At 39.8% G+C, this 27,866-nt stretch overlaps 1 protein-coding gene across 5 annotated transcripts in view; it reads right to left on the reverse strand.

Moving 5' to 3' along the window:
- The window catches only part of EPM2A (EPM2A glucan phosphatase, laforin), a 356,235-nt gene that overhangs the window by 195,462 nt on the left and 132,907 nt on the right, over nucleotides 1–27,866 (reverse strand). The window contains exon 4 of one of the 5 annotated variants that reach the window (XM_055266465.2): nucleotides 5,779–5,895. The exons of the other annotated variants lie outside the window; for them this stretch is intronic. Within the exon in view, the coding sequence (XP_055122440.1) occupies nucleotides 5,783–5,895 (113 nt within the window). The 3' untranslated portion in view covers nucleotides 5,779–5,782. The remainder of the gene's footprint in view (nucleotides 1–5,778; nucleotides 5,896–27,866) is intronic. 5 annotated transcript variants of the gene reach the window in all.

Raw genomic sequence — 27,866 nt, forward strand, 5'->3', positions numbered from 1 at the left:
TTTTAAAAAATATTTTTAATCTGCAGTTGATTGAATCCATGAATGTGTAACCCACAAATACAGAAGGCTAACTGTATATATTCAAGTATCATATATAAATACATACATATGTTCATATATATACACATGCATCTATATGCCTGTGTATATCTACATACATATGTGCATTAAAAGAAAAATTGCAGATAAAATAAAATTAACAGAGTTTATTTGAGCATTAAAGGATTTATGAATTAGGCAGCATTCAAAACCAGGAGAGGTCCAGAGAACTCCACCCAATAGCATGAGCAGTGAGGCTTCAGAGGCCAAACGCAGAAGCAAAGTTGAGAAATCACCTGATTGGCTATAGCTAGGCATTTGCTTTATTTGGCCACTGTATGATCAGTTAGCTGCCTAAAATTGGCTGAAGCTTAGCTGTTTGTGAAAGGCTGAAAACTATTTGTTACACAAAATCTGCTCCTAAATTTTGGTTTATGTATAAATTAGGTGGCAGATTTTTATGTAGACACTCAAAGTATGGAGATGGCCTCAGGCTATTGGCCTTCTGCTTATTTAATTTAACTCACATGCAGATATGTATGAGTACACACACACACAGATCTTGTGGGTATGTGGGCGGGGGGAGCAGGAGGTGTGGAGGGAGCTGGGAAGTGTTGTAGTAGACACTGATATAAACTAACATCAGAGCCAGATCTTACATTCAGCTGGAACAGGATCTAGCTAACCTGCAGCAACTTAAATTTCCCTGATGCTTATTTCTGTTTGTACCACTGCTCCTGTACTATAGGCCTTGGGCAGTTCTCAGCCTCATCCTCTGTCAGTGGGCATCTCTGAAGAGGCCTCCCTGATAAAGACAGCATTAGAGCACCAAACCTGTGCAGCTCTCATAGATGACTCTGTCCCTCTTCTTCCTTCTCTGTCTCATCTAAATTTTGACTTCTCTGTTTGTCTGCAGCCTTCCATCTGCTTCGTGGAGTGTCTCTTCCCTCTCTCAACTTGGCATATTCAGACTGACCATCCTTTCTATTAGCATGCCCATTCTATGATCCCACAAGGTAGCACCCTTGGTTTTTGACCTTGCCTGCTGTTTGACTCTGCCGAGAAAATGGAACAGTCCCCTCACATGGCACTAACAACTGGTGTTCATGGCAACATGACCCCATGTGATGTACCAGGTGCAAATGAGAGGTCACAGCAGGGTACTCGTGCAGCTGTATCTTCACCTATGAACTCAAATAAGGCAGCTCTTTGTGAAGCAGTGGGGAGGGAATCTTTAGGTAGTAAAAAAACAACATGAACTAAACTTTAGATTCAAACTGAAACCCTGGAAACCCTGTGATCTTAAAACATGTACTTGCTTCTCTGCCTCACAGCACCAGACCATCTGCCAACCTCCTTCCTGAGCAGAGTAGTTTCTAGGGCCAAGACCAAGAAACTTCACAGTAATTTATTTGCTCTCTGAGCCAGACAGAATCCAGGGACCCAGAAAGGAAAGTCCTGAGTGAGGATGAGAGCACTGCTTTTTTGGAAAGAGCTTGGCCCTCTAAGATCCACATAATCCTTGAAGAAAGGTGGATATCAACCTGCCCAAATGGCCCTGGGATGACTGTCCAACTTCCTTATCCCTGAGAGGCTCCGGAAGGTCAGAGCAGGTGAGCTGAATCCTCTATGTGATGAGGCAAAGAGAGCAGCATTAATCTTTACACCAAAGAAACAGAAATCAAGAATGGGGGCACACCATGGATCACTGCTGCATAAGATATGAGCCCCGTAAAGCACTGGTGTGCTTATTCAGGAAAAAATATGGAAATCTCTCCTCTAAGGCAACATTTGGGTCAGTGAGTACTATTTCCATATAAGAATGGATGTTCCTTGAGGTTAGGAACAAAAATGAATGAATGAATGAATGAATGAATGTAGTAGTAACTCCATAACCCAAGTCAGCCTCTTCTTAGGTGAATGATTTACCAAAATTATCTGCATGGTACATCTCCAAGGAACACCTGAGTAGTATAATACAAAAGGCAGTGACAGAAAATTGGGAGGCTCAAGTGTTAGTCCCAGATCTGTCATTAATTCTGTGACATTAAGAGAACCCCTTCACATATTTGCTAATTTTCAAACTTCTGAAACTTGAGGGATTTGGACTAAAAGAGCTCTAAGCCTCTTCTATCATTAATATTATATTCCATTCCTTTCTGAAAAATTGTTTTAGTTTATACTGGAAATGTTAACTGCCCCTCTGGACAGTTCCTGGTTTGTGGACAGTTTTCTTATTCAGATATGCTATGTTTGCACACCACCTGTATCTTAAATTTTCTCCACCACAGTGTTCTGCTCTGAGTCTGTTCTCTCACCTGTATAATGCCCCAACACCTTGTTCCAGGTGAGAGCAGTAGTCTCAATTGTCTGCTGACTGGTGATCACCTTGACTACCATGTCAATTCCTTTTCTAAGCGTTAACCAGTGAAGGTTATTGAAGGTGAGTTGCTTTTACGTGGCATAAGCTTAAGAGAACAAAAGCCACTACCAACACTCCAAACAGCAAAGAACATTCTGAAAGGATCTAGGGCCACTTGCAAAATGCCAGTAAATCTTTAGTTCTTAATGGGGTCAAAAGAAGCTACTAAAACTTTACTTTTTTAAAAGGTGGGATACTCTGCGGTGTTTTAGATTAAGAGTTTTAGGCTGCTGCCTGGCAACAACCCTAAAGACAAGAGTAGCTTAGGACCTGAAGAAATCTAGTAAATTAGGAAAGAAAATTGCCTGATGCCTGTGTCAAATTCATTCTCGTTTAGTAGTTCTATAAAAGGACAGTATTTTCTTTCTTAGAAATCACAGAACAAGTAAGTTGACTTTGGTAAAGGAGAAACATGCATGGTGCACTTGCCATAAACCCATCATTTATGAGTTAACACTCTTTTACATTCATGTCCTAGGCCCCATCCTATTGAGTCTCCCCAAAATCTAGGGAAATAGGTGCAGCAGGAAGACCCTAAGCAGTTGTTACACAGTATCCCATTCATGCAAGCTTTTCTTAAACACTGCAGTGACCCAGAGCTCACTACCCATTGGATGGATCAATACTTTTTTTTGACTAACCTATTGTATTTTTGAAAAGTTCTTTTGGAAAGTTCTTCCTTAAGAACTGTATTTTTCTCTAGGTCACTTTCAAATGCTGCTCCTCCATCTTCCGTATTTTTTATACTGTCTTAGCTGGGATAATGAACACTAGCTACTGCCACACATAAGCCTCAAATTCTGAGTGGCCTAAAACAACAAAAGTTTCTTTCTTGTTCAAGTCAAGTGCAATGTAGGTTGGAAAGCCAGCTCTATCATGTAGCTTCATCACCTGGAACACACTGCCACAGCAGGCTAAAAGAAATTTGGCAGAGGCGGATTGGTTCTTATTGACTCTGTCCACAAGTTGTACCAACACATCTGCTCCTAGCCGGTTGGCCAGAACTAGCCACAAGGCCTCAGCCTAACTGTAGGGATCCTGGGACATGTAAGAAAACACATGGAATTTAGTGGATGCTAATTGTATCTGTGAAACTGTTCCTCCAACCAAGCACACTGATTGGAAGGATGAGGCAGGTACTAAGTTTTGATGCATCAAATTTATATTGAAACCTGCAACAAGATCATGCCAAAGAAAAGCTAGTGCTTCACACTCTGATCATGCAGAGAGAGCCCAGCCATCACTCTCTCAGAGTCTGACATCTGGCTCTGCTGTCTTTGTGTAGTGCCTAGAATAAGATGGTCAGTAGCAGATTTACATATCTCCTACTTCCCCTCTTTTCTGTGACTTTCCTCCAGTACAGGCTGGGTGTTTAGAGGGCCTTGTATCATACCATCCAGCCATTTACAATTCCTGTTTCCTGGGAGAATTTCATCCTCATGTCTCCAGACATCAAGAATTTGACAGCATGAAGGAAGGATGCCACATAATTAATGTCATTTATGTTAACTAAAATCATGTTAACTAAATGTATTATGATAGCTCTATAGTAAGTGTACTGTTTTTGCATTTCTGGTATTCTCAAAGGACTGGGCATGAGATTATATCTAGGGAATAGATGTAAGACTTCTTCACTAGGCCAGTGAAACTCTCTATTTCAAATGAGAAACTGAGCCTCAAAGAGATTGAATGATTTATTCATGTCCTGTAAATGGTAAAAGCAGAACAGGAACCCAGGATATGTGACTTTTTTTTTTTTTTTGGAGTCTTGCACTGTCACCCAGGCTGGAGTGTAGTGGCATGATCTGGGCTCACTGCAGCCTCTGCTTCCTGGGTTCCAGCGATTCTCCTGCCTCAGCCTCCCTGGTAGCTGGGATTACAGGCACGTGCCACCACCACTCCCAGCTAATTTTTGTATTTTAAATAGAAATGGGGTTTCACCAGGTTGGCCAGGCTGGTCTCGAACTCCCGACCTCAGATGATCCACCTACCTTGGCCTCCCAAAGTGCTAGGATTACAGGCATGAGCCACTGCACCCGGCCTGGGATATGTGACTTCTAATCCAGTGCAAAGTGCTTTGTTAAGAGCATGCCAAGAACTAGATTCCAATCTCCTCTGTGCTATCCCATTTCAAACGTCAGAATGCCAACCTGACTCTTCAGAGAAGAAAAAGAGAGACAGCAGGCCCACTCTCTGATAATAGTACCTGTGGTGTCAGCAACAAGCCAATAATAGGCAGTGGCAAATGCACATTTACATTATGCAGAAATTAGTAGCATCATGGGACAATAAGAGGCCTTGGATGGAATAATTGCTTCCCTGTAGGGTGCTCAAGCCACTCTAGTTTGCTGGTGCCCAGACTATAAATGAATTTGCACTGGAGGTGTGAATGCAGCCAACACAATGGAATTGAAAGGGGAGGAGGCAGCCATAGGCATGGAATTTTCAAAACCAAATAGTATGTGAATTGTTGAAATGCTGTTCAGGAAAATTCACACCACTTTAAACGCTTCAGACTCAGAGAAAGGAAAAAGCAAAATAGCACTATGTATGGCGTGGATTCTGTCCTGATTCCTGCAAATTGTGAGTAGTCAACATCCACTTTTGTAATGATAGCCTGGATTGGTATATCAAAAGCCCTTGTTAAGCAGCCATGAATTCTGTAAACATGTTTTACTCTTTCACTGGTACTACCATCATTACAATAGTAACTGGGCAGTCCATTATGTTGTGGGGTACAATTACTCACCAGAGAGTACCTTCATAACAGTACATTCAGATGACCTCAGATGCCCCCAGCATGCTACCCCATGGCAGAATCAGGCATCAGATTACAAAAAGCTTCGGACAAAACCAGAAAATTCATGAGACCTCAGTGGCAATGGCAAATGCATCATAGGCAAGAAATGAATTGATTTTCACCTATGGCATTTGCATGTTAATCTTGTAATCTCATCTAGTTCTTGATCATTCTGGAAGGCAAAGCGATCTCATTTGTCCCCATCTAAATGCATTGTTTAAAAGCCCCCTTTGATTTATATAGTCCCTGCCTTTTTATGCATAGCAATAATTGTTTATATTTGAGTTTTTGCATTTATATGGCCAGATTTTAACAATGTATTATTTGAGACTTTATGGTGTTTGTAAGGTAGGTTAGGCAGATATTATTATCCTCATATTTTAAAATAAGGAAATGAAATGTGAGAGTCAGTAAAGTTAGGTACTTTGCCAGTGTATTAGTCAGGGTTGTCTAGAGGGAAAGAACTAATGGAATATACATATATATATGAAGGGGAATTTATTAAGTATTAACTCACATGATCACAAGGTCCCACAATAGGCTGTCTGCAGGCTGAGGAGTAAGGAGAGCCAGTCTGAGTTCCAAAACTGAAGAACTTGGAGCCCGATGTTCGAGGGCAGGAAGCATCCAGCACCTGAGAAAGATGTAGGCTGGGATGGTAGGCCAGTCTCTATTTTCATATTTTTCTGCCTGCTTATATTCTAGCTGCGCTGGCAGCTGAATAGATTGTGGCCACCAGATTAAGGGTGGGTCTGCCTTTCCCAGCCCACTGACTCAAATGTTAATCTCCTTTGGCAACACCCTCACAGACACACCCAGGATCAATACTTTGTACCCTTCAATCCAATCAAGTCGATACTCAGTATTAACCATCACAAGTCCAACCCTTGTCAACTTGAACCCATACACATCTCCTGAGATCATACAAAATCTTCAAATAAAGACAATAATAAGGTTTTAATTACACCTAACATAATACAACTGTCCTTCATACAACTGAAACTCACCAATCCCCAACCCAAAGCTATTACATAAAGTTAACAATATTTAAATGCTGATGTGAAGTCAATAAATCTTATGTCACATGATAAAGGAGAAAGGAAATGAAGATATTTTCTTAGTACACGTGTACACATGCACAAACATGTTTTTAACAAAAGAAGGAGGAAATACTCATGACAGTTACAGTCCTCATTTCTGCAGCTGGTCATGTGGTTGAAGCTGGTATTGATGACTACCTTCTTCTACTACCCATTCTGTGTTCCCGTTGCCTTCAGCAAGCACCTCAGCAGGTCATAGTTTTTTTCCTCGTGGAGTGACCCAAACCTTCATTCCTGAAGCATCTGGGTCATTTGTAGTCCTGCCTGGATTGAGCTCTTGTAGTTTCCCATTGACCTTAATCACAGGGCATGGTAATATTAAGAGATGTCCTAATGGATCTCCTCTATTCCATGAATACTCTTCCTTACCTCCATTGTGGAGTAGTAGACTGATTTCATCTTGATATTCCGGGTCAATCACCCCACCCAACACTGTAACTCCCTTCTTACTCTGTTGACTTAAACGTAGGAGGAGCCCAAAGTGTCCAGGTGGCAATCATAACTTAAAGTTTAATAGAATTGTTGTTGTGTCTCCTGGTGGCAGCATTCTTCCCTCTGGAACTAAGACCTCTAGGCCAGCAGAACATAATGTCACGGGAACAAGAAGCAAACATTTTATTAGTAGATCACTAGTGGTGATGGTGAGTGGTACCACTTCCACTTCTACCTGCTGCAGAACCTTTTCCTGTTCTGGAACCCACTCAAAACTGGAAACCTTTCAGGTCACTCAATAAATGGGCTGGAGTAACACACCCAAATGCGGAAGGTGCTGCCTCCAAAATCCAAATAGGCGCACTAGGCGTTATGCCTCTTTCTGAGTTGTAGGAGGGGCCAAATACAGCAACTTATCCTTCACCTTAGAAGGAATATCTCGACAGGCCCCACACCACTGGACTCCTAGAAATTTTACTGAGGTAGAAAGTTCCTGAATTTCAGTTAGATTTATTTTACATCCTCTGGCATGCAAATGTGTCACCAGTAAGTCCAGTGTGTTTGCTACTTCTTGCTCACTGGATCCACTCAGCATAATGTCATCAATGTTATGGACCAGTGTGATATCTTGCAGAAGTGAGAAGCGATCAAACTCTCTCTGAATAAGATTATAACTCTCTCAGAGAGTTGATATACCCCTGAGGTAGGACAGTAAAGGTATATTACTGGCCTTACCAGCTGAAGGCAAATTGCTTCTGGTGGGCTTTATGGACAGGAATAGAGAAAAAGGCATTTGCCAAGTCAACGGCTGCATACCAGATACCAGGAGGTGTGTTAATTTGCTCAAGCAATGAAACCACATCTGGTACAGCAGCTGCAATTGGAATCACCACTTGGTTAAGCATAGGATAATCCACTGTCATTCTCCAAGATCCATCTGTTTTCTGCACAGGCCAAATGGGAGAGTTGAACAAGGATGCGGTGGGAATCACCACTCCTGTGTCTTTCAAGTCCTTGATGATGGCACTATTCTCCGCAATCCCTCCAGGGATGCGATATTGTTTTTGATTTACTATTTTTTCTAGGCAGAGGCAGGTGTAATGGTTTCCATTTGGCCTTTCCCACTGTAATAGCCTTCACCCTACCAGTCAGGGAGCCAATGTGGGGGTTCTGCCAGCTGCTAAGTGTGTCTACACAAATTATTCATTCTGGCACTGGGGAAATGACCACATGATGAGTCCGGAGACCCACTGGACTCACTGTAAGTTAGACCTGAGCTAAAACTCTATTAATTACCTGACCTCCATAAGCCCCCTACTTTAATTGGAGGACCATAATGATGTTTTGGATCCCCTGGAATCAATGTCAGCTCAGAGCCAGTGTCCAGTAGTCCCCTAAATGTCTGATCATTTCCTTTTCCCCAATGCACAGTTACCCTGGTAAAAGGCTGGAAGTCTCCTTGGGGAAGTATAGGAGAAAGATTCACTGCATAAATTGTTGGTAATGTAGTGGGGTCCTTCCTCAAGGGGATCCAGCTTCCCCTTCATTCAAGGGGTTCTGAGACTGTAACTGGCTCAACTCTGGAAATTGATTGAGGGGCCATGATTCTCTGTTTTTATAATTCAAATTATTCTCTTGTCCATTCGACCTATAAGTTTTCTGCTTGTATAAATTAAGTAGGAATGGAGGTGGAGCCAAGATGGCCGAATAGGAACAGCTCCGGTCTCCAGCTCCCAGCCCCAGCGACACAGAAGACGGGTGATTTCTGCATTTCTGCTTGAGGTACCGGTTTCATCTCACTAGGGAGTGCCTAACAGTGGGTTCAGGACAGGCGGTGAAGCGCACTGTGCGCGAGCCGAAGCAGGGCGAGGCATTGCCTCACTCGGGAAGCGCAAGGGGTCAGGGAGTTCCCTTTCCTAGTCAAAGAAAGGGGAAACAGACGGCACCTGGAATATCGGGTCAGTCCCGTCCTAATACTGCGCTTTTCCAACGGGCCTGGAAAACGGCACACTAGGAGATTGTGTCCCGCACCTGGCTCGGAGGGTCCTATGCCCACAGAGTCTTGCTGATTGCTAGCACAACAGTCTGAGATCACGCTGCAAGGCGGCAACGAGGCTGGGGGAGGGGCGCCCGCCATTGCCCAGGCTTGCTTAGGTAAACAAAGCAGCCAGGAAGCTCCAACTGGGTGGAGCCCACCACAGCTCAAGGAGGCCTGCCTGCCTCTGTAGGCTCCACCTCTGGGGGCAGGGCACAGACAACCAAAAACTCAGCGAGAACCTCCACAGCCTTAAATGTCCCTGTCTGACTGACAGCTTTGAAGAGAGTAGTGGTTCTCCCAGCACGCAGCTGGAGATCTGAGAACGGACAGACTGCCTCCTAAAGTGGGTCCCTCACCCCTGAGCAGCCTAACTGGGAGGCACCCCCCCAGTAGGGACAGACTGACACCTCATTCAACCGGGTACTCCTCTGAGACAAAACTTTCAGAGGAACTATCAGACAGCTGAATTTGTGGTCTCACGAAAATCCGCTGTTCTGCAGCCACCGCTGCTGACACCCAGCCAAACAGGGTCTGGAGTGGACCTCTAGTAAACTCCAACAGACCTGCAGCTGAGGGTCTTGTCTGGTAGAAGGAAAATTAACAAACAGAAAGGACATCCACACCAAAAACCCATCTGTACATCATCATCATCGAAGACAAAAAGTAGACAAAACCACAAAGATGGGGAAAAAACAGACCAAAAAAACTGGAAACTCTAAAAAACAGAGCACCTCTCCTCCTCCAAAGGAACGCAGTTCCTCACCAGCAACGGAACAAAGCTGGATGGAGGATGACTTTGATGAGTTGAGAGAAGAAGGCTTCAGACGATCAAACTACTCTGAGCTACGAGAGGAAATTCAAAACAATAGCAAAGAAGTTAAAAACTTTGAAAAAAAATTAGAAGAATGGATAACTAGAATAACCAATGGAGAGAAGGGCTTAAAGGAGATGATGGAGCTGAAAGCCAAGTTTCGAGAACTACGCGAAGAATGCAGAAGCCTCAGCAGCAGATGCGATCAACTGGAAGAAAGGGTATCGCTGATAGAAGATGAAATGAATGAAATGAAGAGAGAAGGGAAGTTTAGAGAAAAAAGAATAAAAAGAAATGAACAAAGCCTCCAAGAAATTTGGGACTATGTGAAAAGACCAAACCTACGTCTGATTGGTGTACCTGAAAATGATGGGGAGAATGGAACCAAGTTGGAAAACACTCTGCAAGATATTATCCAGGAGAACTTCCCCAATCTAGCAAGGCAGGCCAGCATTCAGATTCAGGAAATACAGAGAACGCCACAAAGATACTCCTCGAGAAGGGCAACTCCAAGACACATAATTGTCAGATTCACCAAAGTTGAAATGAAGGAAAAAATGTTAAGGGCAGCCAGAGAGAAAGGTCAGGTTACCCACAAAGGGAAGCCCATCAGACTAACAGCTGATCTCTCAGCAGAAACTCTACAAGCCAGAAGAGAGTGGGGGCCGATATTCAACATTATTAAAGAAAAGAATTTTCAACCCAGAATTTCCTATCCAGCCAAACTAAGCTTCATAAGTGAAGGAGAAATAAAATACTTTACAGACAAGCAAACGCTGAGTGATTTTGTCACCACCAGGCCTGCCCTAAAAGAGCTCCTGAAGGAAGCACTAAACATGGAAAGGAACAACCGGTACCAGCCCCTGCAAAAACATGCCAAATTGTAAAGACCATCGAGGCTAGGAAGAAACTATAGCAACTAACGAGCAAAATAACCAACTAACATCATAATGACAGGATCAGATTCACACATAACAATATTCACGTTAAATGTAAATGGGCTAAATGCTCCAATCAAAAGACACAGACTGGCAAACTGGAGAAGGAGTCAGGACCCATCAGTGTGCTGTATTCAGGAAACCCATCTCACGTGCAGAGACACACATAGACTCAAAATAAAGGGATGGAGGAAGATCTATCAAGCAACTGGAAAACAAAAAAAGGCAGGGGTTGCAATCCTAGTCTCTGATAAAATAGACTTTAAACCAACAAAGATCAAAAGAGACAAAGAAGGCCATTACATAATGGTAAAGGGATCAATTCAACAAGAAGGGCTAACTATCCTAAATATATATGCACCCAACACAGGAGCACCCAGATTCATAAAGCAAGTCCTGAGTGACCTACAAAGGGACTTAAACTCCCACACAATAATAATGGGAGATTTTAACACCCCACTGTCAGCATTAGACAGATCAACGAGACAGAAAGTTAACAAGGATATCCAGGAATTGAACTCAGCTCTACATAAAGTGGACCTAATAGACATCTACAGAACTCTCCACCCCAAATCAACAGAATATACATTTTTTTCAGCACCACACCACACCTATTCCAAAATTGACCACATAGTTGGAAGTAAAGCTCTTCTCAGCAAATGTAAAAGAACAGAGATTATAACAAACTGTCTCTCAGACCACAGTGCAATCAAACTAGAACTCAGGATTAAGAAACTCAGTCAAAACCACTCAACTACATGGAAACTGAACAACCTGCTCCTGAATGACTATTGGGTACATAATGAAATGAAGGCAGAAATAAAGATGTTCTTTGAAACCAACGAGAACAAAGACACAACATACCAGAATCTCTGGGACACGTTCAAAGCAGTGTGTAGAGGGAAATTTATAGCACTAAATGCCCACAAGAGAAAGCAGGAAAGATCCAAAATTGACACCCTAACATCACAATTAAAAGAACTAGAAAAGCAAGAGCAAACACATTCAAAAGCTAGCAGAAGGCTAGAAATAACTAAAATCAGAGCAGAACTGAAGGAAATAGAGACACAAAAAACCCTTCAAAAAATTAATCCAGGAGCTGGTTTTTTGAAAAGATCAACAAAATTGATGGACCGCTAGCAAGACTTATAAAGAAGAAAAGAGAGAAGAATCAAATAGATGCAATAAAAAACGAAAAAGGGGATATCACCACCGATCCCACAGAAATACAATCTACCATCAGAGAATACTACAAACACCTCTATGCAAATAAACTAGAAAATCTAGAAGAAATGGATAAATTCCTCGACAAATACACCCTCCCAAGACTAAACCAGGAAGAAGTTGAATCTCTGAATAGACCAATAACAGGTTCTGAAATTGTGGCAATAATCAATAGCTTACCAACCAAAAAGAGTCCAGGACCTGATGGATTCACAGCTGAATTCTACCAGAGGTACAAGGAGGAACTGGTACCATTCCTTCTGAAACTATTCCAATCGATAGAAAAAGAGGGAATCCTCCCTAACACATTTTATGAAGCCAGCATCGTCCTGATACCAAAACCTGGCAGAGACATAACCAAAAAAGAGAATTTCAGACCAATATCCTTGATGAACATTGATGCAAAAATCCTTAATAAAATACTGGCAAACCGAATCCAGCAGCACATCAAAAAGCTTATCCACCATGATCAAGTGGGCTTCATCCCTGGGATGCAAGGCTGGTTCAACATACGCAAATCAATAAATGTAATCCAGCATATAAACAGAACCAAAGACAAAAACCACATGATTATCTCAATAGATGCAGAAAAGGCCTTTGACAAAATTCAACAACCCTTCATGCTAAAAACTCTCAATAAATTAGGTATTGATGGGACGTATCTCAAAATAATAAGAGCTATCTACAACAAACCCACAGCCAATATCATACTGAATGGGCAAAAACTGGAAGCATTCCCTCTGAAAACTGGCACAAGACAGGGATGCCCTCTCTCACCGCTCCTATTCAACATAGTGCTGGAAGTTCTGGCCAGAGCAATCAGGCAGGACAAGGAAATAAAGGGTATTCAATTAGGAAAAGAGGAAGTCAAATTGTCCCTGTTTGCAGATGACATGATTGTATATCTAGAAAACCCCATTGTCTCAGCCCAAAATCTCCTTAAGCTGATTAGCAACTTCAGCAAAGTCTCAGGATACAAAATTAATGTACAAAAATCACAAGCATTCTTGTACACCAATAACAGACAAACAGAGAGCCAAATCATGAGTGAACTCCCATTCACAATTGCTTCAAAGAGAATAAAATACCTAGGAATCCAACTTACAAGGGATGTGAAGGAACTCTTCAAGGAGAACTACAAACCACTGCTCAATGAAATAAAAGAGGATACAAACAAATGGAAGAACATTCCATGCTCATGGGTTGGAAGAATCAATATCGTGAAAATGGCCATACTGCCCAAGGTAATTTATAGATTCAATGCCATCCCCATCAAGCTACCAATGACTTTCTTCACAGAATTGGAAAAAACTACTTTAAAGTTCATATGGAACCAAAAAAGAGCCCGCATCGCCAAGTCAATCCTAAGCCAAAAGAACAAAGCTGGAGGCATCACGCTACCTGACTTTAAACTGTACTACAAGGCTACAGTAACCAAAACAGCATGGTACTGGTACCACAACAGAGACATAGATCAATGGAACAGAACAGAGCCCTCAGAAATGATGCCGCATAGCTACAACTATCTGATCTTTGACAAACCTGACAAAAACAAGCAATGGGGAAAGGATTCCCTATTTAATAAATGGTGCTGGGAAAACTGGCTAGCCATATGTAGAAAGCTGAAACTGGATCCCTTCCTTACAACTTATACAAAAATTAATTCAAGATGGATTAAAGACTTATATGTTAGACCTAAAACCATTAAAATCCTACAAGAAAACCTAGGCAATACCATTCAGGACATAGGCGTGGGCAAGGACTTCATGTCTAAAACACCAAAAGCAATGGCAACAAAAGCCAAAATCGACAAATGGGATCTCATTAAACTAAAGAGCTTCTGCACAGCAAAAGAAACTATCATCAGAGTGAACAGGCAACCTACACAATGGGAGAAAATTTTTGCAACCTACTCATCTGACAAAGGGCTAATATCCAGAATCTACAATGAACTCAAACAAATTTACAAGAAAAAAACAAACAACTCCATCAAAAAGTGGGCAGAGGACATGAACAGACACTTCTCAAAAGAAGACATTTATGCAGCCAAAAAACACATGAAGAAATGCTCCTCATCACTGGCCATCAGAGAAATGCAAATCAAAACCACAGTGAGATACCATCTCACACCAGTTAGAATGGCCATAATTAAAAAATCAGGAAACAACAGGTGCTGGAGAGGATGTGGAGAAATAGGAACACTTTTACACTGTTGGTGGGACTGTAAACTAGTTCAACCATTGTGGAAGTCAGCGTGGCGATTCCTCAGGGATCTAGAACTAGAAATACCATTTGACCCAGCCATCCCATTACTGGGTATATACCCAAAGGACTATAAATCATGCTGCTATAAAGACACATGCACACGTATGTTTATTGCGGCACTATTCACAATAGCAAAGAGTTGGAACCAACCCAAATGTCCAACAACGATAGACTGGATTAAGAAAATGTGGCACATATACACCATGGAATACTATGCAGCCATAAAAAATGATGAGTTCATGTCCTTTGTAGGGACATGGATGAAACTGGAAACCATCATTCTCAGTAAACTATCGCAAGGACAAAAAACCAAACACCGCATGTTCTCACTCATAGGTGGGAATTGAACAATGAGAACTCATGGACACAGGAAGGGGAACATCACACTCCGGGGACTGTTGTGGGGTGGGGGGAGGGGGGAGGGACAGCATTAGGAGATACACCTAATGCTAAATGACGAGTTAATGGGTGCAGGAAATCAACATGGCACATGGATACATATGTAACAAACCTGCACATTGTGCACATGTACCCTAAAACCCTAAAGTATAATAATAAAAAAAAAAAAAAAAAAAAAGAAATATAAGGTGCATGTAAAAAAAAAACAAAAAAAAAATCGCAGCAACAATATATTCGATTATGTATGCTTACGTGTGTGTATACAGATATATGCTTACGTATGTTTATCTATAAGTGTAATAAATAACAGCAATGGTACAAAGGAAAAAAAAAAAATAAAAAAAATAAATTAAGTAGGAATGCAGTAGGTTTCCTATCAATTTTACTTCTAAGAACACTATGATTAATTAGCCAATGCCAGAGTTCTACATGAGTCAGACTATGCTGATTGCTGCTTTGCCTCTGCTGTCCATTATGGTGGCTACACCCACCTTGCCTTTGACAGTTGAGTGCTGCCACTTGGCCCCTGCCACCTTGGGATCCAATTATTCCCACTGTATTTCAATTTTGTAGTTGAGTGACTGTGGTTCCCACTGTTAGCTCTGACACACAGAGAAGAGCAATTACAGGGCTCTTCAAGGATGCAGGTGCTGCCCTCACAAATCTGTTTCACAAGGCAATGGTCAAGGGTATATCTTCTGGACCCTCCCAGCTGGGATGAGTAGGTCTAAAGTGGCTAATACACTTCCCCATCCCAATCTCCCTAAGCCTTTGGATCCCTTCCTCTATATTAAACCAAGGAAGATCAGGCATTTCCAGCTCACTCACAGTGGGCATCTTTTAGTCCATATTTCAGCTAACCAAGCAAATAAACTATTAGAACCTTTTTTAACTCCCTGAGCTGCAACATTAAATGCAGAGTTCCTATTTAGTGGGCCCAAATCAATAAATTTAGACTGATCCAACTCTATGTTCCTTCCACCATTATCCCACACCTTTAATATCTATTCCCATGCCGTTCTCCATATTTCTGCTTATATAAATTAGAAAACTCAAACAGTTCTTTTCAAGTGTAGTGCACCTCCTCATGGGTCATGCTCTCAACCTCACCTCTAGGGTCCGCTGGGACTTTAGTCTAGTTATAGGTCTAGAAGCAAACAGAGCTGTTGGCGGTGGATCCTGAAGAAAATCAACATTATCTTGCCTGGAAACTGCCTCAGGGGGGGCCACCACTGTGTCCTCAGGCAGCACAGGGTTTATTTTCTCAAAGGTGGAAAGGCTGATGGCAGCATGGGTCGGGGAGGCTATGTTGCCACTGCTGGGGATGGGGAAGCTGTTTCCTCTGGCAAAAAAGGTACATCAGAGTTTACAAACTCAGTGCTCCCAGCTTCATCAGGGTCTTCCCACACATCCCCATTCCAGGCTACAGGGTCCCATTCTTTTCCAATCAATGCCCTCATTTTAACAGTAGACACCTGGTGAGGCAGTGCCTGCACCTTTTGTTGCAGGTCAGCCACTTGCATGATAAGAGCTTGTATCTGTTTTCCCACAATTTCAGCTCTTTCTCTACAGGAGATAAGACTCTCACTCAGGGCAATCTTAGCAGAATTGAGGCTCAGTATCTGCTTCTGAAGCCGGGAGATAGAATCCCCAAGTTCAACATTTTCTTTCATCACTTTTTTCACTGAACTTAGGAGAAACCAACCAGCTTCATGATGTTCCTTGGTTCTCCACATGTTGTCAAAGGTATTATGTATAGAGTAACTAAACTCCTTGCTTCTCATGAGCAATGAATCAGGAGTGTCAAATGCATTTATTTCACATAACTCTCTAAACAATTCACAATAAAGACTATCAGTGTTCTTTATACTATCAGAAGTAGATCCTTAGCATTTTGTGGTCTAATCATATTAAGCAGCCAACTCTAGAAACCCCAAAACCAATGAAAGAACTCTGTCCTTAATATTCTGTCCCTCTAGAACCATTCCTTGTACCAACATCTGTAGTAGTCAGGGTTCTCTAGAGGGACAGACCTAATGGTTCAAGCAATTATCCTGCCTTGGCCTCCCGAGTAGCTGGGACCACAGGCATGTGCCACCACACCTGGCTAATTTTTGTACTTTTAGTAGAGATGGAGTTTCACCATCTTGGCCAGGCTGGTCTCAAACTCCTGACCTCAGGTGATCCACCCACCTTGGCCTCTCAAAGTGTTGAGATTACAGGTGTAAGCCACTGTGACCAGCCTCCACCACCTTCTTATCTTTACCACCCCACAATTCCTGCCCAGGAAGATGGTCTCCTCTGGCTGGCTAAAATTACAATTCTAGAACTCTCAGAACCAATGCTACATGGGGAATGGAAAGAATTAACTCCTGGTAATCAAGAATTTCTGAAAAATGCTGCTCTCTGCTGTTGCACACTTTATTTCCTTTTGTTGTCCAATTAATGAAAGATTAGTAGAAAATAGTCTGGAAATGAGGCATTAGGGGCAAGAAATTTTCTTATCAAGACATCACAGTAACTAATCAGTTAACAGTAATTTATGCAATATCACAAAGTACAGATTGGGCAGTTTAAAACTAATAAACAGGAATAAGTAGCAACCTTGCTGCAAACAGAATTCTAGAAACTCTCAACTTAGTATACTGTATCAAGCAAAGTTTTATTTCAAACATGAAGGAGAAATAAAGACTTTCCCAGAAAAACAAAACCTGAGAGAATTCAACATCAGACATGTCTTACAAGAAATGCTAAAAAGAGGCCTTCAATATGAAAGGATACTAGTGTGCAACAATAAATGATCTGAAAGTATAAAACTCACTGGTAAAAGTAAGTACACAGACAAAGACAGAATATGTTAATACTTTAAACTTGTTGTGTAAAACATTCATATATTTAGTGTGAAGACTAAAAGACAAACCTACAACAATTTGTTCAGAGATAGATAATATAAAAAGGTATAGAGACAAAAAACGTCAAAAAATGGAAAAATTGAGTTAAAGTGTAGTTTTTTTAGGTTTCTCTTTGCTTTTTTGTTTGTTTTTCTTTGTGATTAGAGTTGTTATCAGTTTAAATTGGTTTTAAGATGTTTTTTACAAGCTTCATGGTAACCACACTGTCAAAACCTATACTAGATACACACACACACACAAATAAAAAGCAAGAAATTACAACATTCTACCAGAACAAAATCACTTATGCACAAAGAAAAATAGCAAGAAAGGAAGAGAGGACTAACAAAGCACTCAGAAAACAAATAACAAAATGGCAGTACTAAGTTCTTACCTATCAATAATAATATTGCATGTAAATGGACTAAATTCTCCAATTAAAAGACATAGAATGTCTGAATGGATAAAGAAATAAGACTCAATTATATGCTGCCTAGAAGAAACTCATTTCACCCATAAAGACTATAAAGACACACAGACTGAAAATGAAGGAATGGAAAAAAAAACTTTTCCATGCAAATGGAAACAAAAAAAAAGAGCAGGGGCTAGCATGACATCAGATAAAATAGATTTCAAGACAAAAACTATGAAAAGAGACAAAAAAGTAATTATACAACCATAAATGGGCCAATTCAACAAAAGGATATAACAGTAGTAAATACATATGCATTCAATGCTGGATCACCCACATATATAAAGCAAACATTATTAATGCTAAAGAGAAATGTAGACCCCCCCAACGCAATAATAGTTAAGAACTTTGAAATTTCACTTTCAGCATTGGACAGATTATATAGACAGAAATTCAACAAAGAAACATCAGACATAATCTGTGCTATAGGCCAAGTGGACCTAAAAGACATTTACAGAACATTTTATCCAACAGCTACAGAATACACATTCTTCTCATTAGCACATGAAACATACTCCAGGATAGACCATCTGTTAAAGCATAAAACAAGTCTCAAAAATTTCAAAACAAAAATTGAAATTATATCAACTATCTTTTATGAACACAATGAAATAAAACTAGGAATCAATAACAAGAGGAACTTTGGAAACTATAAAAATATGTGAAAATTAAACAACATGCTACCAAGTGACCATTGGGACAATTAAGAAATTAAGAAGAAAACTTAAAAATTTCTTGAATCAAATGACAATGGAAACATAAGATACCAAAATCTATGGGTTATAGCAAAAGAAGTTCTAAAAGGGAAGTTTATAGCAATAAATGTCAGCATCAAAAAAGTAGAAAGAAAAAAAACAACCTAATGATGCATCTTAAAGAACTAGAAAATCAAGAACAAGCCAAATCCAATTAGTAGAAGAAGAGAAATAATAAAGGTCAGTGCAGAAATAGAAGAAATTGAGACTAAATAAATATAAAAGTTTAATGAAATTACAGGGTTTTTTTGAAAAGATAAAATTAGCAAAACTTATGCCAGACTAACTTAAAATACAAAGAGAAGAGCCAAATAAATAAAACTAGAGATGAAAAAGGAGACATTACAATGGATACGACAGAAGTTAGAAGGATGATTAGAGACTATTATGAACAACTATATGCCAATACATTGAGAAATCTAGAAGAAATGGATAAACTCTCAGACACATACAACCTTCCAAGATTGAACCATGAAGAAACAGAAAATCTGAACAGACCAATAACAAGTAATGAGATCAAATTAATAACAAACAGTTTCCCATCAAAGAAAAGCCCAAGACCTTATGGCTTCACCTGTTGAATTCAGCCATTTAAAGGACTAATACCAATCCTACTAAAACTATTCCAAAAAATTTAGCAGGAGGAGAAGTAAATAGCTATCCTTTTGGAAAAACAAATACTTTATCAAGGTATAATTGACATAAACTATATATTGAAAGTATGTAATTTGATGTTTTAGTTTATGTAAACTCCATGAAGTCATCCCTACAAGATACCTTATTCCCCTTTATATTCTCTCCCTCCAAATCTTTATCCTCATCTTCAGGCAAAAGCAGGAGAAGAAGGGTGTCTCAGCTCCAGAAGAAAAAATAATTTGCTCATATCCTTCGCCCACATGTTCTCACTCATAGGTGGGAACTGAACAATGAGAACACATGGACACAGGAAGGGGAACATCACACACCAGGGCCTGTTGTGGGGTGGGGGGAGGGGGGAGGGATAGCATTAGGAGCTATATCTAATGTTAAATGATGAGTTAACAGGTGCAGCACACCAACATGGCACATGTATACATATGTAACAAACCTGCACATTGTGCACATGTACCCTAAAACTTAAAGTATAATAATAAAAAAAAAGAAAAAATAATTTGCCTTTTCTCTACCTTATTCTCTCTGTACTCTTGGCTGATTAGATGGTGCCCACCCACATGGGTTGGGGACAAATCTTTCTTACTCAGTCCACTGATTTAAATTCCAATCTCTTCTGGAAACGCCCTCACAGACATAGTCAACTATTTGGGTATCCCTTAATCCAGTGAGGCTGACACATAAAATTAACCATCACAAAGTACATTAAAGATTGGCATGTCTTGGAGAGTTGCCCCTTATATCATTATGTAATGCATATCTTTATGCCTGAAAACTTACGATGCTTTGAAGCATATGGTATCTGAAATTAATATAGCTACTACCACTTACTTTTACAGCTTTCTTTGAATAGTGATAGCATGGTGTAAATTTATCTGTATTTTAACTTTTAAACTATTAGTGTCTTTCTGTTAAAAGTGCCTTTTTCATAGGCAACAAAATTGGGTTTGACAGTATATGCCTTTAAATGAAATATTAAGCTCACATTTATTGTGGTCATTGATATGCACCTATGTTAGCCTAATGGGGTTCCCTTTGTAAGTGACCTGCCCCTTCTCTCTTAGCTGCCTTTAACATTTTTTCTTTCATGTTGACCTTAGAGAATCTGAAGACTACGTGTCTTGAGGATGATTGTCTTGTATAGTATCTCTCAGAGGGTCTTTGGGTTTCCCGAATTCAAATGTAGGGTTCTGTAGTGATATTGGGGAAAATTTTGTGGATGATATCTTTTAATATATTTTCCAAGTTGCTTTCTTTCTCTCCCTCTTCTTCAGAGAAACCAGTGATTCATAGATTTGGTCTGTTTACATAATCTCATATGTTTCAGAAGTTTTGCTACTTTTTTTGTATTATTTTTCTTTATTTGTGTCTGACTGAGTTAACTTGGAGAACGAGTATTCAGCTCTGAGATTTCTTCCTCAGCTTGGTCTATTCTGTTAATTCTTGAAGTTGTATTACAACATTCTTATAGTGTGTTTTTTCTTCTCTATTGGATCAGTTTCATGGTTTCTCCACATAGCCATTTTGTCTTTCATTTCCTGTATTGTTTTATTGTATTGTTTAGATCCTTGGATTGAATTTCAACTTTCTCCTGAATCTCGATGATCTTATCTTTGTTCCTATTCATCTTCTGAATTCTATGTCTGTCATTTCAGCCATTTAAGCCTGGTTAAGAACCACTGCTGTGGAACTAGTGTGGTCATTTGGAGGTAAGGAGACATTCTGGCTTTTTGAGTTGCCAGATTTCTTGCATTACTTCTTTCTTATTTGTGTGGGCTGATGTTCCTTCAATCTTTAAAGTTGATGTCCTTCGGATAGGTTTTTTTTTTTCTTTTATCTTCTTTGATGCACTTGGGGTTTTGATTGTGGTATAAGCCTTCAATCTTTAAAGTTGATGTCCTTTGGATGGGTTTTTTTTCTTTTATCTTCTTTGACGCCCTTGGGGTTTTGATTGTGGTATAAGGTGGGTTCAGTCAACTGGCTTCAATTCTGGAAGATTTCAGGAGTTCATGGCTCAGCTCAGCACTCCTGTGCTGTGTTTTTCTAACTCTGGAGAGCTGGTAGTGGGTTCCTGGCTTTGTTCTCTGCCCCCTCCAGGTTAGAAACCGGTTGCACTGAAGGAGCTAAATTGTTCCCGGTCCACTAGCCCCAACATTCCAATGGCGGGTAGGGTGGGGTGTGCCAGCCAAAGCACTTTGTAGGAGGAGTGAAAGGGGATCCATGCTTGCTCACATGTGACAGCAGTCATGGTGGCAAAATGGGTTGCATACAAGTCAGTTGGCCCAATGCACTGTCAGGAATGGGACAGAAGCATCCATGCATGCATTCACAGTGTTGATGGGATGGCAGAGTGCCCACATGTCAGCAGAGCTGCAACAGGGATGCCTGTATCTGTGCACACACTTGTACCAGTGGCAGTGGTAGCACAGCAGGGGTGGGACATTAGTGTGGGCAGGAGCACTGGCATCCATGCACATACTCGCCCTGGTGGTGGCAGTGCTGGTGCAGTGCAGGCAGGGTGGTGCGGGCGGGTGAGGTTCAGTGTCTGTGCATGTACTTGTGCCAGCAGAGGCAGCAACTGTGTGGCTTGCTAGCAGGAGTGGGTGGGGCAGCATAGTGTGTTTGTGTTCCTTTCAGCAGTGGTACCATGGGCTATCTGCACACATGTCCTATCAGGGAAGGAGCGGGGAGGTTCACCCATGTGCATGCATCAGCAAAGCAATGGGGGATGGCTGCAGGAGAGTGCATTAAGCAGTGTCAGGGGGAGGTTGAAGTTGGGTGGGGGAGGCTGCAGGTGAGCTTGCTGTGTCAGTAGTGTCCAGTGTGCTGGTGTTCTCTGACGGTTAGGTGTGGTCTGCCAGCAAAGGAGGTATGATGAAGGCCCCTGCGAACCACGCTGACTGGGCATCTAAGGCTGTACTGCAACTGGATGTGGCCAGGCTGGGGCCCTGGAAGAGGTTGGCAGACAGAGGTGAGCTCAAATGGAACCGGCCCGATCCCACAGTCAAGATTGCCCTGCTCTGTACAGTCTTCTAAAGGTAATGCCACATAAAGGAGTTTGGCCAGCCTTGGGGATGGGCATCGCTGGCCATGCTCCACTGTAGCCATTCTTATGCCAAAACCTCTGGGGTCCACACAGGCTGGAATCCTGCTCCTACCACCTTTCTAAGAAGTTGTCTCTGCCAGCTCATATGTCCCTGGGGGTCATGGATTCTCCTGCAGCTAGGATTCCATAGGTCTGTGGCAAGAGTGAACCACTCTTCGTCTGATCAACTTAACTCTTACCCATGAGTCATTGAGGGTCAGGAGCAGGTCCTGGTGTTCAGTAGCCCCGCACAGGGTTCCCAGCTTCCTCCCTATTCGGTCCAATGTCTGCATCCTCCCTGCATCCATTCTCAATGCCTTCCCTCTGAAGATCTGCTAGGAGTGTGCCAGTCTTCCCAATGTCCTGGTCCTTCCATGGGAGATATCCCTCCAGGCTGCATTTAATTAGCCATCTTGGCTCTCTCTCCTTCAGATTTCCTATATCAAAAATATCTTTATTTTGCCTTTATTTTAAGGATACTTTATAGGATAAATATTTTCTTGGTTGATTATTTCCTTTCAGTACACTAAATATATTGCTCTACTGTCTTCTTAATTATATAGCTGATGAAATATATTCCAACATTCTTTTCATTCTCTAACTATAATGTACCGTTCTTCTCTGAGTGCTTTTAAGATTTTTTTCTTTATCACTGATTTCTTATTATCACTGATTTCTTAAGACTTTCTCTTCATCATAAGTATGATGTACCTTGGTATTGTTTTGTTTATGTTCATTTTGTTTAGAGTTGATTTTCTTGGATCTGTAGACTTATAGTTTTCATCACCTTTGGAAAAAGTTTGGTCATTATTTCCTCAACTAATTTTTTTTTTACTCTCCTAAGGGACAGAAATTACCAGCATATTATGCTTCTTCAAGTTTTCTCACAGCTCAGTAATGTTCATTTTTTTCCAGTTTCTTTTTTCTGTCTGAGTTTCATTTTAGAAAGTTTCTATTGTTGTATGATCAAGTTCACTAGTCTTTTCTTCTGCAATGTCGAATACCATCCATTGTATTTTTCATTTCACTTTATAATTTTCATTTCTAGATGTCTATCTAGATTCTTTCTTATGTCTTCCTTCTCTCAACTTTTCTAATACCCTTGTCTACTGAATCTAACATTATGAAGTCTTATTTATGGGTTATATTTTCCTGTTTCTTTGTATATCTGATAGATTGTAATTATATATCAGATATTGTAAATTTTATCTCTTTGGGTGCCAGATATTTTTGTGCATTTATAAATATTTTTGAGTTTTGTTTTGGTATACAATTAAGTTACTTGGAAACAGTTTGATCTTTTGGGCTATTGTGTTTAAAATACATTAAGCAAAATTGCAGCAGTCTTTAATTTATGGCTAATTTTGCCTTATTCCTGATGCAAAACCCTTCTACATATTTATCCAATTTTTCATGAATTATTAGGTTTTCCAGTTTGGCTCCTAGAAACAGGAACTATTCCCAGTCTTGTGACTGGGAATTTTCACATCTAGTTTTATCTCTCACTGTAGTCTCACCTTTCTCGTCCACTGTCCCACAAACTCTAGCTGTTTTGGACCTGGACCCTCAGCTTCATCTCTTCAACTCAAGGAGTCTCCTAGGCTTCACCTGGGTTCTACCTTCCCGGGTTACAGCCTAGAAACTCTCTTAAATTGGTAAACTGCAGTAGTCAATGGGCTCAAGTCACTTGTTGCTCATCCCTTAGGGGATTATTACTTGATGTAGTATCTTGAAAATCACTTTTCCATATATTTTGTCTAGTGTTTTGCTTGTTTAATGTGAGATGGTATTTTTCCTGTTATACCATCTTCACAGCTCTTTTGTAAAAAAGAATTTAATGTCTTTTTTATCATTATGACTTTAGAGATCGTATTCTTTCAAATATTTGAGATAAACTCTGGTGCTTAGAATAGGGGCTTGCCCATATGGAATAAGTAAGCAACACACAGGTTTAATAGCAGGATACTGTCAATATCAAAATATCTTTTTAGAACTGTTTATCCTTTTAAACTGTATTAATTTTCTGTATCATTGAGTCTATAGCCAAGGCATCTATTTTTTTCAGCATCATTAAAATGAAAGAAAAGAGCAGTGAATGCCACTATATTTGAAGGTAAAGTGATATGGGTAAGTTATGCACAAACTCAAAGATGCATGCCTTCATTTAGATCTTTAGGGTGTTCCTCAAAACGATCCTTCCTATTTAGTTAATAGTACTTTCCAAGCATCCTCCACAACCCTAACCTAACTTGCAAACAGATAATTTTAGAAATTAAAAAAGGGATAATTGTAGATATATCTTCAACCCAAAAAATGCATTCAGCTTACTCTACTTAAAACGAAACCTCACATGATTTCTGATGGTCCTTATTGCCAATCTCCTTAAAAGAGTAACTGATAATCAATTTTTATTCCTCATATTATAGCTCCCAACCTGATGCCAATGTTACCCAAATCTACTAACTGCCAAATTCAATGACTGTTGTTAGATTTTTCCCATTTCCTTTTATGTATGACCTCATTGAAATGTTTGAAACCCTTGAAAACTCTTATCCTCTTGAATATTTTTATTCCATTCACTGCTCCTCAGGGTTCACTCATTGTATCTCACCTAGACGGTTACAATAGCCATGTAATTATAGAAGGCATTCAGTAATTGGTAATAACATAATATAACAGAACATAAAAACAGGCAAATTGGAGATGCCTCATTTGAAAGAAGCATTGTCGTCCTAACACGTTGTGTTTTTTAATTAATTAGAAAAGTAAACCAAAAACATGTTCTATTTTGTACTCATTTTATTCAATAAAGAACTCTGTTGCAAATGGTTCAGAATATATGAATTACTAATATGCCTTGAAGTGTTATTCCTCATGCAGGAAGAGGAAGAGTGATTGCCTGATGTTTACTCTCACATACACACTTTATAATCCAAACAGAGGACAAAATATTGAGAAACAAGTTGCACAAGAGTGAAAAATATTCTCTGCCCAGACTGCTGTGTTTATTCTCCTGCTGTGATCCATTAATAAACAGCTGTTCCTTGACTTCTGGAGATAAGATTTCTCTCAGTACAGCAAGTTGAGGAGAGAAGGGACTCATTTTTTCAAACAGGTGAAGGAAGGGCCAGAACATGATTTATAATTCCTTGCAATGTATTACACAAATTACATAACCAATTCATATATTCCAATTTCCATTACTGAGCAGAATTTTCACTTAATCCAATTTGTCTATCTTTTCCAAAAGGGAAAAAAACAAGAATTTAGATTAAAGGAATTTTTAGTGCTTTATGAAACATAACAAAATACCTAAAACCTTGAAAGGCATGCCATTTTTCTAAATGTATACTATTCTCAATAACTCAACTGATGAGATTTGGAAATGAAGATTTTATGTTGGTGAAACCTTATAAACAAAACTTCTGAATATTATGCATGTACAAATCAGACAGTAGAGTGGGAAAGCACTTACAGATTCAATTATCTTTCATTCTTTTGCAAAATATATAAAGGACACACTTGTCAATTGCTGACAATGAACACCAAAATCCTCAGACTATATGTCTCTGATGAACCAGAATGAATTACACAGATGCCTGGAATGTCCCAATAATGTGCCTTTATTTCCAAATACAGAATTTTGTAAACCTCATTCAATATGGTATTGATATGTTTATCATCTGGGAAAAATATAATATTGTGGTTTAACATTCTTTAATATTGGAAAGAACCTAATGAAAACCACGAGTGCTGTAGGGAAATGAATTAGTTTTACTTTAGAGGCCTATTTATTCTTCATTTAACAAGAATGGACAAATCACACAATTCATGGATTAATTCATTAGAGAAGAGAATTGAAATTCTTCATTTGGAACATGTTTAATTTGGGAGAATTAAGTCATTTTTGAGAAATGTCCTTCAGAAAACCTGACTCCAATTTTCATTACTAATTGAAAAATTAATTCAAAGGTAATTGAAATTTGGGAAAAGTGTTAAGAAAAATGTTAAAGTATGAAAGTTTAGAAAAAATCACATTAATTAGTACTCATTGTTCTATGTTGTTTTCCTTTGAGCCATACATGCACTGTATAAAAATACTCCCATTTTGTCAATATAAAATAATCAGCATTATTCATTCATTCATTCAAACTATTTTTGAGCACTTATTACATGCCAAGAACAGTGCAAGATGTTAAAGAGTTTAAAATGATTAAAGTATAGTTTGTGACTTATGTTTTATAGTCTATAAACTTAAAATTTCACTATAAAAGGGAAACAGGTGAAGATTTAAGAACAATATGTTGTGCCAAACAAATCAAGCCCATCGGGATGGAGAGAACACATGGTTATTTGAGCAGGGGAACTTTACTATAAGGAGTTTTTAACTAGTAGAAGGTAGAACTATGAAAAGTTATGGAAGAGGATTCTAAGAGGTCCAGGCATGGCACAAGCAAAAGAGAAGCTACTACCCCCAGGCTGAGGAAAAGTGGAAAATAAAGGAACTGATAACTAGAAGGTCCTTCCCCAATCCTGGCTGTGATCTAGATCTTTTCCAAAATATTTGTCTATGACAGGAACAAAGCTTGCTGGTGACAAATAATCTTGCCAGAAAGAAAGGGACAGTGCTGTTCTCTAGAAGCAGCCCAAGTTGCTGGAGTGTCTGAGCCATCTGGAGCTGATTTACAGAAGCAGTCCACCATTGCCAAAGGGTGTGAATGGATTAGAGCTACTTGGAAGAGGCTGTTCATGAGGAAAGTATGGCCTGGTTACTTTACTTATAAAGTATTTTATTTTTAATAAAAATAAAAATGTTTCCATTTTTATTGAAAAGGGCTGAGTATCATTGCTGGGGAATGTGCACAAGGTATATTGGGGATGGTAAAGAAGTAGATTATCTGAGGTAGCAATCAGACAGAGGGATTTTGTGAAAGACGTGTTTAATGAGAATTTGTCGGAAGACATGGTGTGCAATGTGTCACTGTCATCTTTCCAATGCCTCTGTAAATCTTAAGTAGAGACTACAAAACTAAGAAAAAGAAAAGAATAATAACATGGTGAGTTGAATTAGATTTCATTTAAAAACTAGTGAAGGGTCTGAGTTTTACCAATTGTTTAATGTTAAGCCAAAAGAGGATCAAATGTATGAATGAAAAGATTAATAATATCTGGAAGATGGCAAGGACCTCAATCTTGGTGATGCCCTGTACAGCAGCCACTCCATGCAAACCATCCAAAAGACCACCAGCAGCCGGAGAGTGGATAGCAAAGTGGTATCTGAGACCAACGACACCAAAGTTCTGAAGCATTAAGCCAGCAGAAGCAGGGTACCCTCTGGGGAGCAGGAGGCCAACGAAAAGTTCAGAGGTTAAAAAAAAAAAAAAGAAAAAAGAATACTCCCATCCTTAAGATAAGAATTTTTAAAACTAAACAATCTGAAAATCAACAATCTCATCAGAGAATCGAGGTCATAGGGTAAACCACCACACAAATTCTAGAAAGACAGCAGAATACAGAGAAATATCGCCAAGCTCTATTTACCCA

Source organism: Symphalangus syndactylus, chromosome 2 (genome assembly GCF_028878055.3).
Source record: "Symphalangus syndactylus isolate Jambi chromosome 2, NHGRI_mSymSyn1-v2.1_pri, whole genome shotgun sequence".
In the NCBI taxonomy this organism is placed as follows: Eukaryota; Metazoa; Chordata; class Mammalia; order Primates; family Hylobatidae; genus Symphalangus; species Symphalangus syndactylus.